The sequence below is a fragment of the Trichosurus vulpecula genome, chromosome 1 (assembly GCF_011100635.1).
Source record: "Trichosurus vulpecula isolate mTriVul1 chromosome 1, mTriVul1.pri, whole genome shotgun sequence".
NCBI lineage: Eukaryota > Metazoa > Chordata > Mammalia > Diprotodontia > Phalangeridae > Trichosurus > Trichosurus vulpecula.
The window spans coordinates 527751881-527764123 of record NC_050573.1 but is presented as its reverse complement, the minus strand read 5'-3'; the positions used below and the strand labels follow the sequence as shown (position 1 = coordinate 527764123).

The 12243-nt window shown below is 39.0% G+C and overlaps 1 protein-coding gene across 2 annotated transcripts in view; it reads left to right on the top strand.

Moving 5' to 3' along the window:
- SDK1 (sidekick cell adhesion molecule 1) overlaps positions 1 to 12243 on the top strand; it is a 1168267-nt gene that overhangs the window by 1110084 nt on the left and 45940 nt on the right. For both annotated transcript variants that reach the window (XM_036741470.1, XM_036741469.1), the window contains 2 exons: positions 5572 to 5733; positions 9361 to 9486. In XM_036741470.1, the coding sequence (XP_036597365.1) occupies positions 5572 to 5733; positions 9361 to 9486 (288 nt within the window). The remainder of the gene's footprint in view (positions 1 to 5571; positions 5734 to 9360; positions 9487 to 12243) is intronic.

Genomic DNA, 12243 nt, shown 5'->3' with positions numbered 1-12243 from the left:
TGAATTTTCTTGGCTTTTGCATCCAGCACACTGTGTTCTGAAATGAAAGTAATAGGGAAAATGACTGTTTTGCTTTCTCTTTTGGCAGCCTCTTAGCATAAACAGTATCTTTGGACCTCCATGTAATCAGGAAGAATAGGTGACCCAAATCCAAAGGGTTTTTTGGCATCTGAAATATGGAGATTTTCAGGTTTTACCAATATTTATTCATTCATGTGTTTGCCCCCATGTTGTACCTTTGAGAAGGATGTTGCAGCAGTATATTATGTTTCTGGTCCTTATCAGCTCAGGAGATTTCTCATCCCGCAGTCAAATAAGCTGATAGATTAGTACAGTAAGGTAGAATCGTGCTTCCTAACACAAAATTTTCTGTAGACAGGTAAAATATCTATATTTTATACCATGTGCCATTCTGATCCTCTATAACTTCAGCTTAGAGGGTTCTCAATGGGCTGGGACCAGGAGTAGGGGAGAAGGAAGGATCTAGGGATGAGAAGAGCAGATATAGGGAGGAGAAGTTTTTTACGTTACTAAGATTTAAGAAGTAAGGACATTTGCTACTAAGAATTGCAAACTAATCAAAATTTTCTTCATGCCAATGCATTCCATAAATGGGTGATTAGAAAACACTTGTGTAAGAAGTATCCTTATAAAGAGCACTGTATAATGCTATAACCAATCAAATGTATTATAGGCAACTGTGACTGCTTTCTCCAAGAGTTAGAGCTGTTACCATGTTAGAGCAGAAGAACCTATTAAAATAACTATTAGGTCTAGAAAACATGTCTACCAAGAGAGTGCATACTCTATTAGGAAATCCTGGGATCTCTGACCTTGCCTCAGTCAGGGACAAAAGTCATCTTTCAGCCTCCTGCTTTGATTGCCCAGAGCCAGCCAGCCAAGGCTTGCTTTTGCCATATGTCTCCCCTTCTCTCCCATCCTATATGGTTTATTCTCTCAGGGGAGTAAGCTAGTAGCTCTAGCTAATGAGAAAACTATAGAACATTGGGTACCATTCAATTCAACAAACATCTAATGAAAAACAACTATGTGCAAGGTTCTGTGGATAATAACAAAGATGAATATGTCATCATTCCTTCCCTCAAGGATCTTCTAATCTAATAGAAAAGATAAAACATATTCATGGGTATAACACAATTTAAAATACAAATACAAAGAAGGAGACAAAAGACCCATATCAATCAAATCAAATCCATTGGCATTTATGAAGTGCATACCATATTCCAGAAACCGAGGATACAAAGAAAGGCAAAAAATCATCCTTACCTGTAGGGAGCATACATTCTAATGGATCAGACAATGTGTACATACATATAAGATATACACTGAATAGATCTAAGTAATTTGAGGGGGAAGCCATTAGCAGCTTGAGGGACTAGGAAAAAAATTCCTGAAGAAAGTAGAATTGCAATTGAGTCTTAAAAAAATTCAAGAAAATTAAGAGGAAGAAGGGAGGGTTTCTGAGGGGTAGCAGATACAGAGACGTAGAGGAGGGGATGGAGTGTTGTGTGTGAGGAACTGCCAGTAGTTCAGTGTAGCTGGTTGGAAAGGAATCTAAAGGGTAAGAAGATTCCAAAGTTAGGAAGGGGGCAGGTTATGAAGAGCTTTAAATGCCACAGAACCAAGGAGCTGCCGCTTTCCTGGTCGACCACAAGAAAAGAGGGCAAGGTCAGGAGAAAAACTAAAGAAACTCTAGGTCTTAAAGTTTTGCCTATCTCCATTGGTCAGTGAAGTCACATGCTTCTAGCTCTGAAATGCAAAGCCTCTCCTCAGCTTCTCCCCTAAATGTTGGGTAATATATGTGACCTTCATTCTGAACTCTGACAACTCTGTAGGTCACCGGATGCACCGTCCCTTTTCCAAGGATCATCGATTTAGAACTGAAAGGGAACTCCAGGGCCTTCTAGTTCAACGTCATTATTTTACAGATGAGGAAACTGAGGCTCAGAGAGGTTAACTGACTGGTCCAGGGTCACACAAGTAACCAAGCATCGGATGTGTTTTGAACCCGGGTCTTTTGACTCCAGAGGCACTGCCCTCTCAATTATGCCACAGGAGGGAACACTTTTGAATCAAAGAGGTCTCACCCTATTCAGAATAAAAAGCTACTCCCTCAATCTGTAACCAGCTGGGGACTACTTCTCTTCAGTTAGGGGGCAAATAAGGAAGGAATAAGTTCCTCTATACCCTTTCCCTTCAAAGAACTGGAAGGGAGTAGTTGTTGACTATGATGTTCCCCAAGATGGCTGAGCTAAGGAAGCCTTGGAACCTCCAGATCTAGGACACTTTAGGCAGAGTGAATAGTTGGAGTGAAATAGAGAGTTGGGCAGTTATCTGGTGAATGCGGTTATTGTGAACACCCCATCTGGAACATAGCCTCCCCTCAGCTCTTTACTTCACCTGGAGAAGCACAACCCATGTTCCTCACATGGACAACTTAAGGACTGCTTGAGTTATCCATAGAGTCTAGCAGTGTTGTTGGCAGCCTGACTTTATGGCACAGCTATTTTTATGTTTCTTAAAATGTTTTAAACGGTAGTATTTTTATGTGACTGCACCCTGAGGCTTTGTAGTGTAGGGCACAGTTTAAAAATTGACTAAATAAATAAAATTCTGACATTCAGAGACGGGGAAGGCCTGACTAGCATTACCACATAGTGGGATAGAGCTCACAAAAACTATGCATGGGGTATGTTATTGCTCTGAGAACAAGGAGGAGGAAGAGGAGTAGGAAGGAAGAATTAAAAAAGAAAAGGAATTGCCATCCAAAATAACTTTACATTCAGAAGAATCCAGTCTAGTAATTGATGATAGAAACAGCAGTAGGCAAATATGGTCATGCCTAAGATGATGTTGCTGAGCAATGTGTATGTAATGTAAATGTGCTCATTTGCAGTGTGCCTGCGTGCAAATGACCACATCAGCTTTCTCCCATTTTGTAGATCCATTTAGAGATATTCAGAACTAAGGGAGGCAGATCATATGATCATAGATTTAGAGATGGAGAAGACCTTAGAGGTCATCTGCTCCAACCTTGTCATTCCACAGAAGAAGACCTAAGACTCAAAACAGTTAAGTAATTTGCTCAAAGTCACACACAGAGTAAATACAGAACCGAGTTTGTAATTGAGACTTCTTATTCCAAATTCAACCATTTTCTAAGTCTGAGGAGGCAGTGTGGCAAAGTGGAAGGAGTACTGAACCAAGAGATAGGAAACCTATGTTCTCACTCTGGATATAGTCCTGCCTAGGTCTGTGACTTGGGGCAAGTCAGTGCCTTCTTTGGGCCTCAGGGTCCTGATCTATAACATGTCAAGGCTGGGCTAAATAATCTACAAGGCCCTTTCATATATCATAATTCTTTGATCATAAGCTGAAAAGGCTTGTAGAGACTGTCCACTTCAACTCCTTCTTCTAACAGATGAGGAAACTGACAAAAACAAACAAAAAGGTTTATTCAGGACTTATTCAGTAAGCTCTAAGGATCAATATCAACAGATTTTGAAAGAAGAAAATTAGCAATGCATGTATAAAGTTATTCCTGACTCAAGATAAGCAGAATAAATGCAACAATGAGCAAAGGGGATACTTAATAAATATTGGTCACACTGAATGTAGAGTTTACTCTCAGAGTAAGAAACATTTTAGTGATATATCAATGGGGCTCTGTAGAATCTAGTTACTTGAGTGACTTTTCCTGCATATTTGTTTTTGTCTTCCCAATGATAGGAGTCAGAATTTTCTATGTCATTGACAAAAGACTGGTTTTTTTTAGTGAAAGTACTTGTGAAATATTTCAATTTTGGATTAAGATTAACAATCCTAAAAGTTTTAAATAGGCCTAAATGGCTCTGCAGATTTTTCATGACTGACCTAGCTATTTATACGTAGAACATAAGAAGTAATACATATATTGAAGCCTCACTACAATTCTGGATTGAATCTAAGCCAAAAGTAGCCAAAATCAGTCTTTTGTGGCTTTAGACTGCTAGGGTCCCATGACCTCAGCACAACTAAGAAACTAATGGAAGAGTTCAGAGGATGCTTTCCAGGGCCCAGTTTTATATGTGGTACTTCATCACTATAACCCAGCCCTTTGAGATGTGTGTGTATGTATGTGCATGCATGTGTGTGTTTATATACTGTTTCTGAAACCTCAGGCAGCTTACTCTACAGCTCAATGAGTAAGATTTTCTCCCAAAGGGAGACAAAAGTAGATGTGCATGGAAAGCAGTATAGGTATATAGGCTCCCAAGAACTGTATTGCTTTTCTGGGGAAAGCTGTCTCCTATCATTGTGGCCAATATTATCAGCTTTACAAGAGAAGTATAAAAATTAGTTGTTTATTAAATATCAGCCCAAAGACCTGGGTTCTCATTGGTCTTACATACTGCCTAAAGCTAGTCTTAGCATGATAGAAAGACTGGTACCTTCATCAGGGCTATTGGCAGGTACTGCTGTCTATGCCTACAGCTGAACTACCCTGCTTTACTGATTGTGGTAACAGCTAACGTGGTCATAATTCACCATGTCATTGAGAATGTGCAAGAATCAAAGCTTCCCCACCCCCCCCCCACACTCAACAAAATGCTAAACTCTAATAGAACTGAAAAATACTTACATTATCCACCTACGTAGTCATTTGTATTCATTCCATACTCATTGAAGTTGTGGATCTCCTGGCGAGAATAACCTTATCTGCTTCTATGTTGTAAAAGTTTAGGTCATTCTAAGGACATAATATGACTTTCAGCCATGGAATCAATACACTTTGTAATGGTAGTTTTTTTCTTCTTGTTTGTTTCAAACTCCGAAGAGCCACTGGGGCTAAAAAGATTTGGTTTATGATGAGTACCACATTGTAGGAAGAACCTTCTAAGTAAATTATTTCATACTTCAATAACCAAACCTGCTTGGATGGGGCTCAAGATGAATATTCTTTACACTTAATTCTATTCCATAGTTAACAGGGATCTAGTATCTGCTAAGGTATTTCCATTTTTGCCAAGGTCTATATTTCTACTTCAGATGTCATTTCATCCTTTTCCTTCACTTGCTAACTTTTGATTGAATCAGAAGAATGGAAATGTTAGCCTATTTAGGTGATAAGAAATGGTGAAATGTAGCTCTCACTCTATTAGACTTACAAAGGAAGGGCACCTTTCCCAGGATGCTCCAGCAAGATGCCTGGCCACAGGAGAGAGGGCACAGAGTACAGTCTCACACAACACTCACAGATTCACTTTGTTTTCCCCCTCCTCCCTTCCCAGTGTAATTAGTGAGGTTGCGTGCAGTCTCCTGATAATTTCCCAGTTGTGTTGTAAGGTTTTTCTCCTTGTCAGTACCCACTTATCAAGCTTAAACTCTAATTACACTTATCTGTGCTGAAAATTGGCTATTATCACTACTTAAACTCCTGCTAATTGTAAGAAATACTTTCTTAGCAAACTGTGAGATAATTTTACTTGTTATCTCGACACAATAAACTACACTCTGTTGCTTCGTTTTGTTGAGACCTTTCTGTACTCTACATTCGAACCATTATTTTAGGAGTAAGCAAAGTGGTGACTGTGGACATTAAAGGAAATTGGCAACGCTGGTTGAAGGTGAGGGATCTCACAAAAGGAGTAACCTACTTCTTCCGAGTGCAGGCGCGCACCATCGCCTATGGACCTGGACTACAGGCCAACATCACAGCTGGCCCGGCAGAGGGTAGGTAGAACTCCAGTCACCAATGGTAGTACCAAAGTAGGTAGCAGCATATTTGTTCAGACACAGAGCTGAACTATTGTCATGGGTACCTTTTCTCCTTTGGTTCATTTTTTCTGCCCATAAGACGGGAACAAACCATGGGAAGTTGGGTCTGTCCATTTCTCAAGGACATTTCAACAATATAAATAATGTTTAATGTTTAATAAATTAAAAATTAATAAATTAAAATAAATAACGTTTAAACAAAATAATGTTTCCAAAAGCATGTGTTAGAATGATCTTCTATAGTCACAACAATTTTAAAAAATCACATTTATTTAGCTTTTGAAGTTTGGCAAAGTGCTTCATTGCAAAGCCTCTATGAGGTGGGTGGTATAAATGTTGTTATCACCGTTTTAGAGATGAGTTCATTGAGGTACTGAGAAGTTAAGTGACTTGCCCAAGGTCACACTGCTGATAAGGCAGGATTCAAACCCAGGTCTCTCCACTCCATATCCAGCACTCTTTTCACATTGCCACTTCAAAATGCATTCAAGTAAATATGGATATATTTAATATTTCCATGTGTTGACATCAGCTTGCAGAACTATAGCAGATTAAAAAAAATCAATGTTTGAAATAGGAACTAGAAAATAAAAAATAAAATAAAATAAAAACTTTGACCCTACCATTAACTTGGACCGTTTTCACTATTACTTGGAAATCAGGATATTATAAAATTTGTGTCTGAAATTTCTTAGCTTTTTCTAAGTTAGTCTGTATCTTTTTAATTGCCCATGAGGAATAAAAATTAAGAACTAAAATCGTTTGTCTTCTGAGGATTATAGAAAATTTTATAAACCTTTTCTAATCTCTCCTTACCTCCGTTTTAAATGAAATTATTATAATACTTGTTTCAGAAGTAGAGAAACTGAAATAAAATCATAGAAGAATAGAATCATAAATTTAGGGCTAGAAAGACCTTAGAGGTCATTTAGTACAAGCTCATTATTTTACAGATAAGAAAACTGAGGCATAAAGAGGTAAAGTTACTTGTCCAAGGAGACACAATAAATGGCAGAGCCAGAATTTATTCCCAGGCTCTCTGACTCCAAATCTCATGATATCTGTTCTCATTTCTTTAGTCACTCCTAGTTTTATTTAGTCTTTTAGACCACTAATTGTGGACTGTCTTTGGCATTGTAGGATATGTCTAGTCAGGAGTACACTAATATGTGTTTAACAATCAGTACTCTGGGAAAAAATGCATGCATGAAACACTTTTAAGTTTAATCTTCATTGTTAATATTTTTTCCATCACTGAAGTCTAGACAGTAATTAAATCAAGCCTCAATTTGTAGCATTTGCTGATATCTGAGGTGTAAATGCTCACACTGAAAATTTAACAACCAGCTCTCCTAAGACATTATGAGCAGCTCCAGTACACACTCCTGTGTACAGTTATATCAAGGAGCATTCATAAAATTCTCAAAACAAAAATAATTTCAATTGATTTTGGTTTTAAAAAAAATACATGCCATTTTGAGAGAAGGTAAATGACATCAAGAAATACAGTAGACAATAATAAGATCCAATAACCCTAAAAAGACTGAGTTGTAGCGTTAAAAACCAAAAGTTCTGCATTGGCTGGATTTTTGTCTATGATTTATGAGTTCTGCATAAATCATACAACATCTGCTAGATTCTTCTGAAAGATTCACAGTCTTGACCCAAATTTTGGATAATTCATTTATAATATAGCCAAAAAAAACCCCCAACCCTTTTTAAGGGTCCTCTTAAGAAATAGAAACTAACATCGATAAGCCCATTGTGTCATACCAGTGTTTGGCATTATTTTTTCTGAGCCCAATATAATTATCTTCATTCTATCCTAAATGTTTAGGAACAAACCATGTCATCCCTTGTATTCTATAGCATAAAGCAGATTATTTCTACAGTGCAAGCAAAATGTTGCATTATGGAAATACTAATGTGGTTTCAGCCCAAATGACTCTTGATCTAATCATAGATCTTTGTCAGTTGGTGGAGTTAATGATAAAAGTATGCATCTGACTCTTCTCTAGGCTTCATTCATTTGGGTCCCCCAAAACCATTTCCTTTCCTTCCTTCTTTTTGTTTAATAAGTACAGTATAGTAGAGAATTGGAGTCACAAGACCTGGGTTCAAATTCTGGTTCTGACACAGACTAGCTATGTGATGGTTTTTTTGCGGGGAGGGCAGGGCAATTGGGATTAAGCGACTTGCCCAAGGTCACACAGCCAGTACATGTGTCAAGTGTCTGAGGTCAGGTTTGAACTCAGGTCCTCCTGACTCCAGGGCCTGTACTCACTGCGCCACCTAGCTGCCTCTAGCTATGTGATGTTAGTCAAGCCCCTGAACCTCATGTGTAGAATGGCAGTAATGAGACTTGTACTACCAACTTCTGGGGGTGGCAAGGGAAGCACTTTGTGCCCAAGTATTTTTATTTTATAAGATTATTACTTTTCACCTCATTTTTCATGACCTCCTCCCTCATAGCTATCAGAACTGCTTTCCTCTTGGATTCTGCTTTTTCCCCTGCCTTTTGCCTTTGAGGAAGGATTAAGATTATTTTAACATATGCTTTTTAATGCCATAGAGGGTTGCCTGGGGCATTGAGAGTTCACAGCCAGTGTGTAACACAGATAAGCCTTGAACCCAGATGGATGGCCTTCCACCCTCCACTTTGTCATACTGACTTTGTTAGAAATGACATAGGAGATATGAGGTAAAGATATGTATTGGTGGAAAGACTTCTCACACCAGGAGTTCTCTGTCCCTATGAAACCATGGGCCTGGACCAAAACAAAAGGGAGAGGGAGAAACATTAACAACAATCAACAACAGATAGCTGACCACATGTTTATTATTACACCTAAGGTATAACAACATAGCAAAGCGTCTATCTCTAAAACTGAAGTTCTTTCTGCAGAGAATATAGTGTCAGGTAACTTCAAATGCCTTCATTCCCTCTGAGCACTGCTCTCCAGAATGTCCTGTGACTAGGACAGTAGAACATGCTGACCTGAACAGGACTGTGGAAGCCTTGATAATTCCATCTCTAAATGGAAGCTTTTGTCCTGTCCGTCATACCCATCTCCAGACAAAGACAGGAATCACTTTTGATTAAACTGAAGGCTGTGAGCTAAAATTTGAAAGAGGAAAGTGAGTTGTAAAGTAGGTTAGCCATGTTAGGAGCACTTAGCACAGTGCCCTGCTTATTGTGGGTGCTATTAAATAAATGTTTGTTGGACTGAACAGAAAGCATGTTTTAGTTCTGCGTTTTCACTTCTGAGACGTGTAACACTCTCTGAAACAACTTTTACTCTCCCTCCCCCCTAACTTCCCAAATCTATACAAAGAAACCTCTAAAATCTCTCCCTTGGCAGGTGGAAAGAGAAGGTTTGAAAAAGGTTGATCAGGGAGTTAGGGTGGAAGGGTAGAATCTTTTTCCAGCCCCCTCCTCCCCAAACTCAACCTTTTCATTCAATCATTGTCCAATTAGCCAAGGTTTGGCTCCTTTTATTTGTATAACTTTGTGCGAAAGAAATATGAGATGTGAGTGATTCCTCACAGGTACCAACTAATATTTTTTTCTTTACTCCTCAGGATCTCCTGGTTCTCCTCGAGATGTTTTGGTTACAAAATCAGCTTCTGAACTAACTCTGCAATGGACAGAGGGAAATTCTGGAGACAGACCTACAACAGGCTACATCATAGAGGCACGACCTTCAGGTAGGGAAGGCCAAAGAAGTCGACAGACATTCACAGTTGGCTTCAGGCCACTTCACAGAACTGGCAGTGGCAGAGAAGTCATCACCTCAAACCAGTTGGAGGGAAAACTTCCAAAACGACACTACCGCCTGTTATTTTAAGCTCTTCCCCAAGAACACCGAAGGAAAGAAGGGGAACTTGATTGAAATGAGCAACTCATCTCTCATGCTCTCCAAACCATTTTTTTCCTTTCTTTCCCACTTTCAGTCTTTGTAGTCACTACTGAGCTATTAACCTTACATGCATTAGCTTCATGGAGTTTTATCTGCATTCCACATGCTCAGGAAGATGATTATTGTCAGTTTTAGAATATTGTACATGAGAACTCAGGGAGACTTAAAGACATTTTAGACTAATCATTCAGATCAAAGACTGTTTTCAGGGACCCATTTTCAGTGCTCTAAATGTCTGAAACTCTGATTGAAAGATACATGCACTCAATTTGTGATTACTTTATGTGTTATTAGTGGAAATTGGTAAATCATTTGCTTCATCTTTACTCACTGGAAAATAAGATTTAAGATATACTTCTTCCTCCAAAAATTTTATATTCTCCTGCTATCCCCCGCTTAATAACTTCGTTTGTATAGTTTTAGATAGAAAATGTGCTCTTAAGAGGGCAGCTAGGTGGCACAATGGATGGAGTACTGGCCCTGGAGTCAGTAGGACCTGAGTTCAAATGAGACCTCAGATACTAGATGTGTGATCCTGGACAAGTCACTTAGCCCCCATTGCCTCTAAAGGGAAAAAAAAGGTTATTGGAAATTGTTTAACAAAATAAATAAAAATTCAATTCAACATTAAAGAAAAAGAAAATATATTGTTAAGAGGAGCCACAGAAACCCAGGACCAAAAGGGCCTAGTTGTTAAGTGTTTTTTGTTTGTTTTTTATTAAGTCAAAGGCCATGGGAAGAGGTATATGAAAAAGGAGTCATAGGGATGATAGTTGCAGAGCTGGAAGGAGCTCTGGCCCTCTGATCCAGCCCCTTTATTTTACAGATGAGGAAACTGAGGCCCAGCAAAGTCAAATAATTTTCCCAGGATCATAAATGTCAGTGGTGGGATTTGAACCCAGGACCTCTAGTACTCTTCCACTGGCTTTATTGTGTTTAGAGTAAGTTAGAGTTTCATCAAGTTTCTGAATGTGAACATACATAGCATTTTGGTGGTAATTTCATAAAAGGAGTCATTAATGACACTAATATATTACTGCGGTATATTTAAACGAGTCAAAAGTCACATTTCTGATACAAGCTATGTAACTGTGAGCGAATCTCTTGACATCCCTGAGACTCAGCTTCCTGCTCTATAAAATGGTAATGTTTGTTATCACGTACCTCACTGGTTTGTGGGGAGGAAAGCCTTTTGTAAATGATAAAATGCTATGTAAACATGAGCTATCACTATGTATTGATTTAGTTATAGCGACTAGAATGAGTTTGGCTCTGATTGGTAAAGCAGCAAGTGCAATAAGAGAGACCCTGGAAGTTATGTGCATGTCTGTGTTTGACAATATGTAACTTACTTTTTCCCTCTATTATTGATCTCCTGTGAATACTAGAAAGAATTATACCCAAGAAACTTCTGGCATAGCTCCAGATATTCAGGATAGAATAAAAAATAATGGAGAAAATCCTGTAGCTTAGAGGCTCTGAGACAAATACAATTTGTTGGATTAGTGGTGTCCGATAGTATCTGCCCTAGATCAAGACAGTGGACATGGCCAGGAAATGGATTGCCATTAAAGCTTGTCTGGGTTTAGAAAAGGTAAGATTTACCAGGTGTTAGTGATCTACTGTGATCATTTAATTATCTTATTGTACCTGGGAACACTGGGACCTAATATGGTCAGCCCTGTGTTCAGAGTACTTTAAAGGAAGTCCAGTCTGCAAGGATTGGTGCCTGCTTGTGAATAAGGGTCCTAGGTGACAATGAGTGTAGAATTTGGAAAGCATAGGGTCATGGAGGTAAAAGCAGAGGCTTGGAGTTAGGTTGGCAGAGAGGGAAATGGGTTTGGTTTTTTTTTTGTAGATTTGTATTCAGTTACCAATCTCCTATAATAGTCTCCTTAGTTTGTCTCCCTACCTCCTAGTCACTCCACTTGGGTGATCTACCTTTTGCACAAATGACAGTCCTGTTTTCCTAAGGCACAGATCTTAACATGTCACAGCACTGCTCAAAATCCTTCAGAAGCTCCCTATTGCCTATCGGGTCAAAGACAAACTCCTTAGCCTAACATTCAAGGCCTTCTCACAGGTTCTTTCCAATCTTCCTTTCCAGCTTTATTTTATATTACTCCAGTGCTCAGGCTTTATCCCAAACCGGATTCCTTCCTTCCTGGCCATTTTGCAATTTCATAAGCTATCTCCCCTATCCCCATTGCTTCCTAATCTCTACCTTTCTGAATCCTTATTTTCCTTCAAGCCTCATCTCAGGCACCACTTCATCTAAAAGTATTTTCTCCTGCTTCAAATTTTCCTAGACCACTTTCTCTGGATCTCTCCTTTGCCACCATCACTTCCTTGTATATGCTTCTCTGTCTGTCTCTTACTCTCTCTCTCTTTCTCTGTCTCTCTGCTCTCCGTCTCTGTCTTTCCCTCCATCTCAATCTCTCTCCTTTCTCTCTTTCTCCTCTCTTTCTGTCTCCTTCCCATCTCTTTCCTCTCTTCCTCTTCTCCCTTTTCCATTTCTCTCTCTCTCTCTCTCTCTCTCTCATAT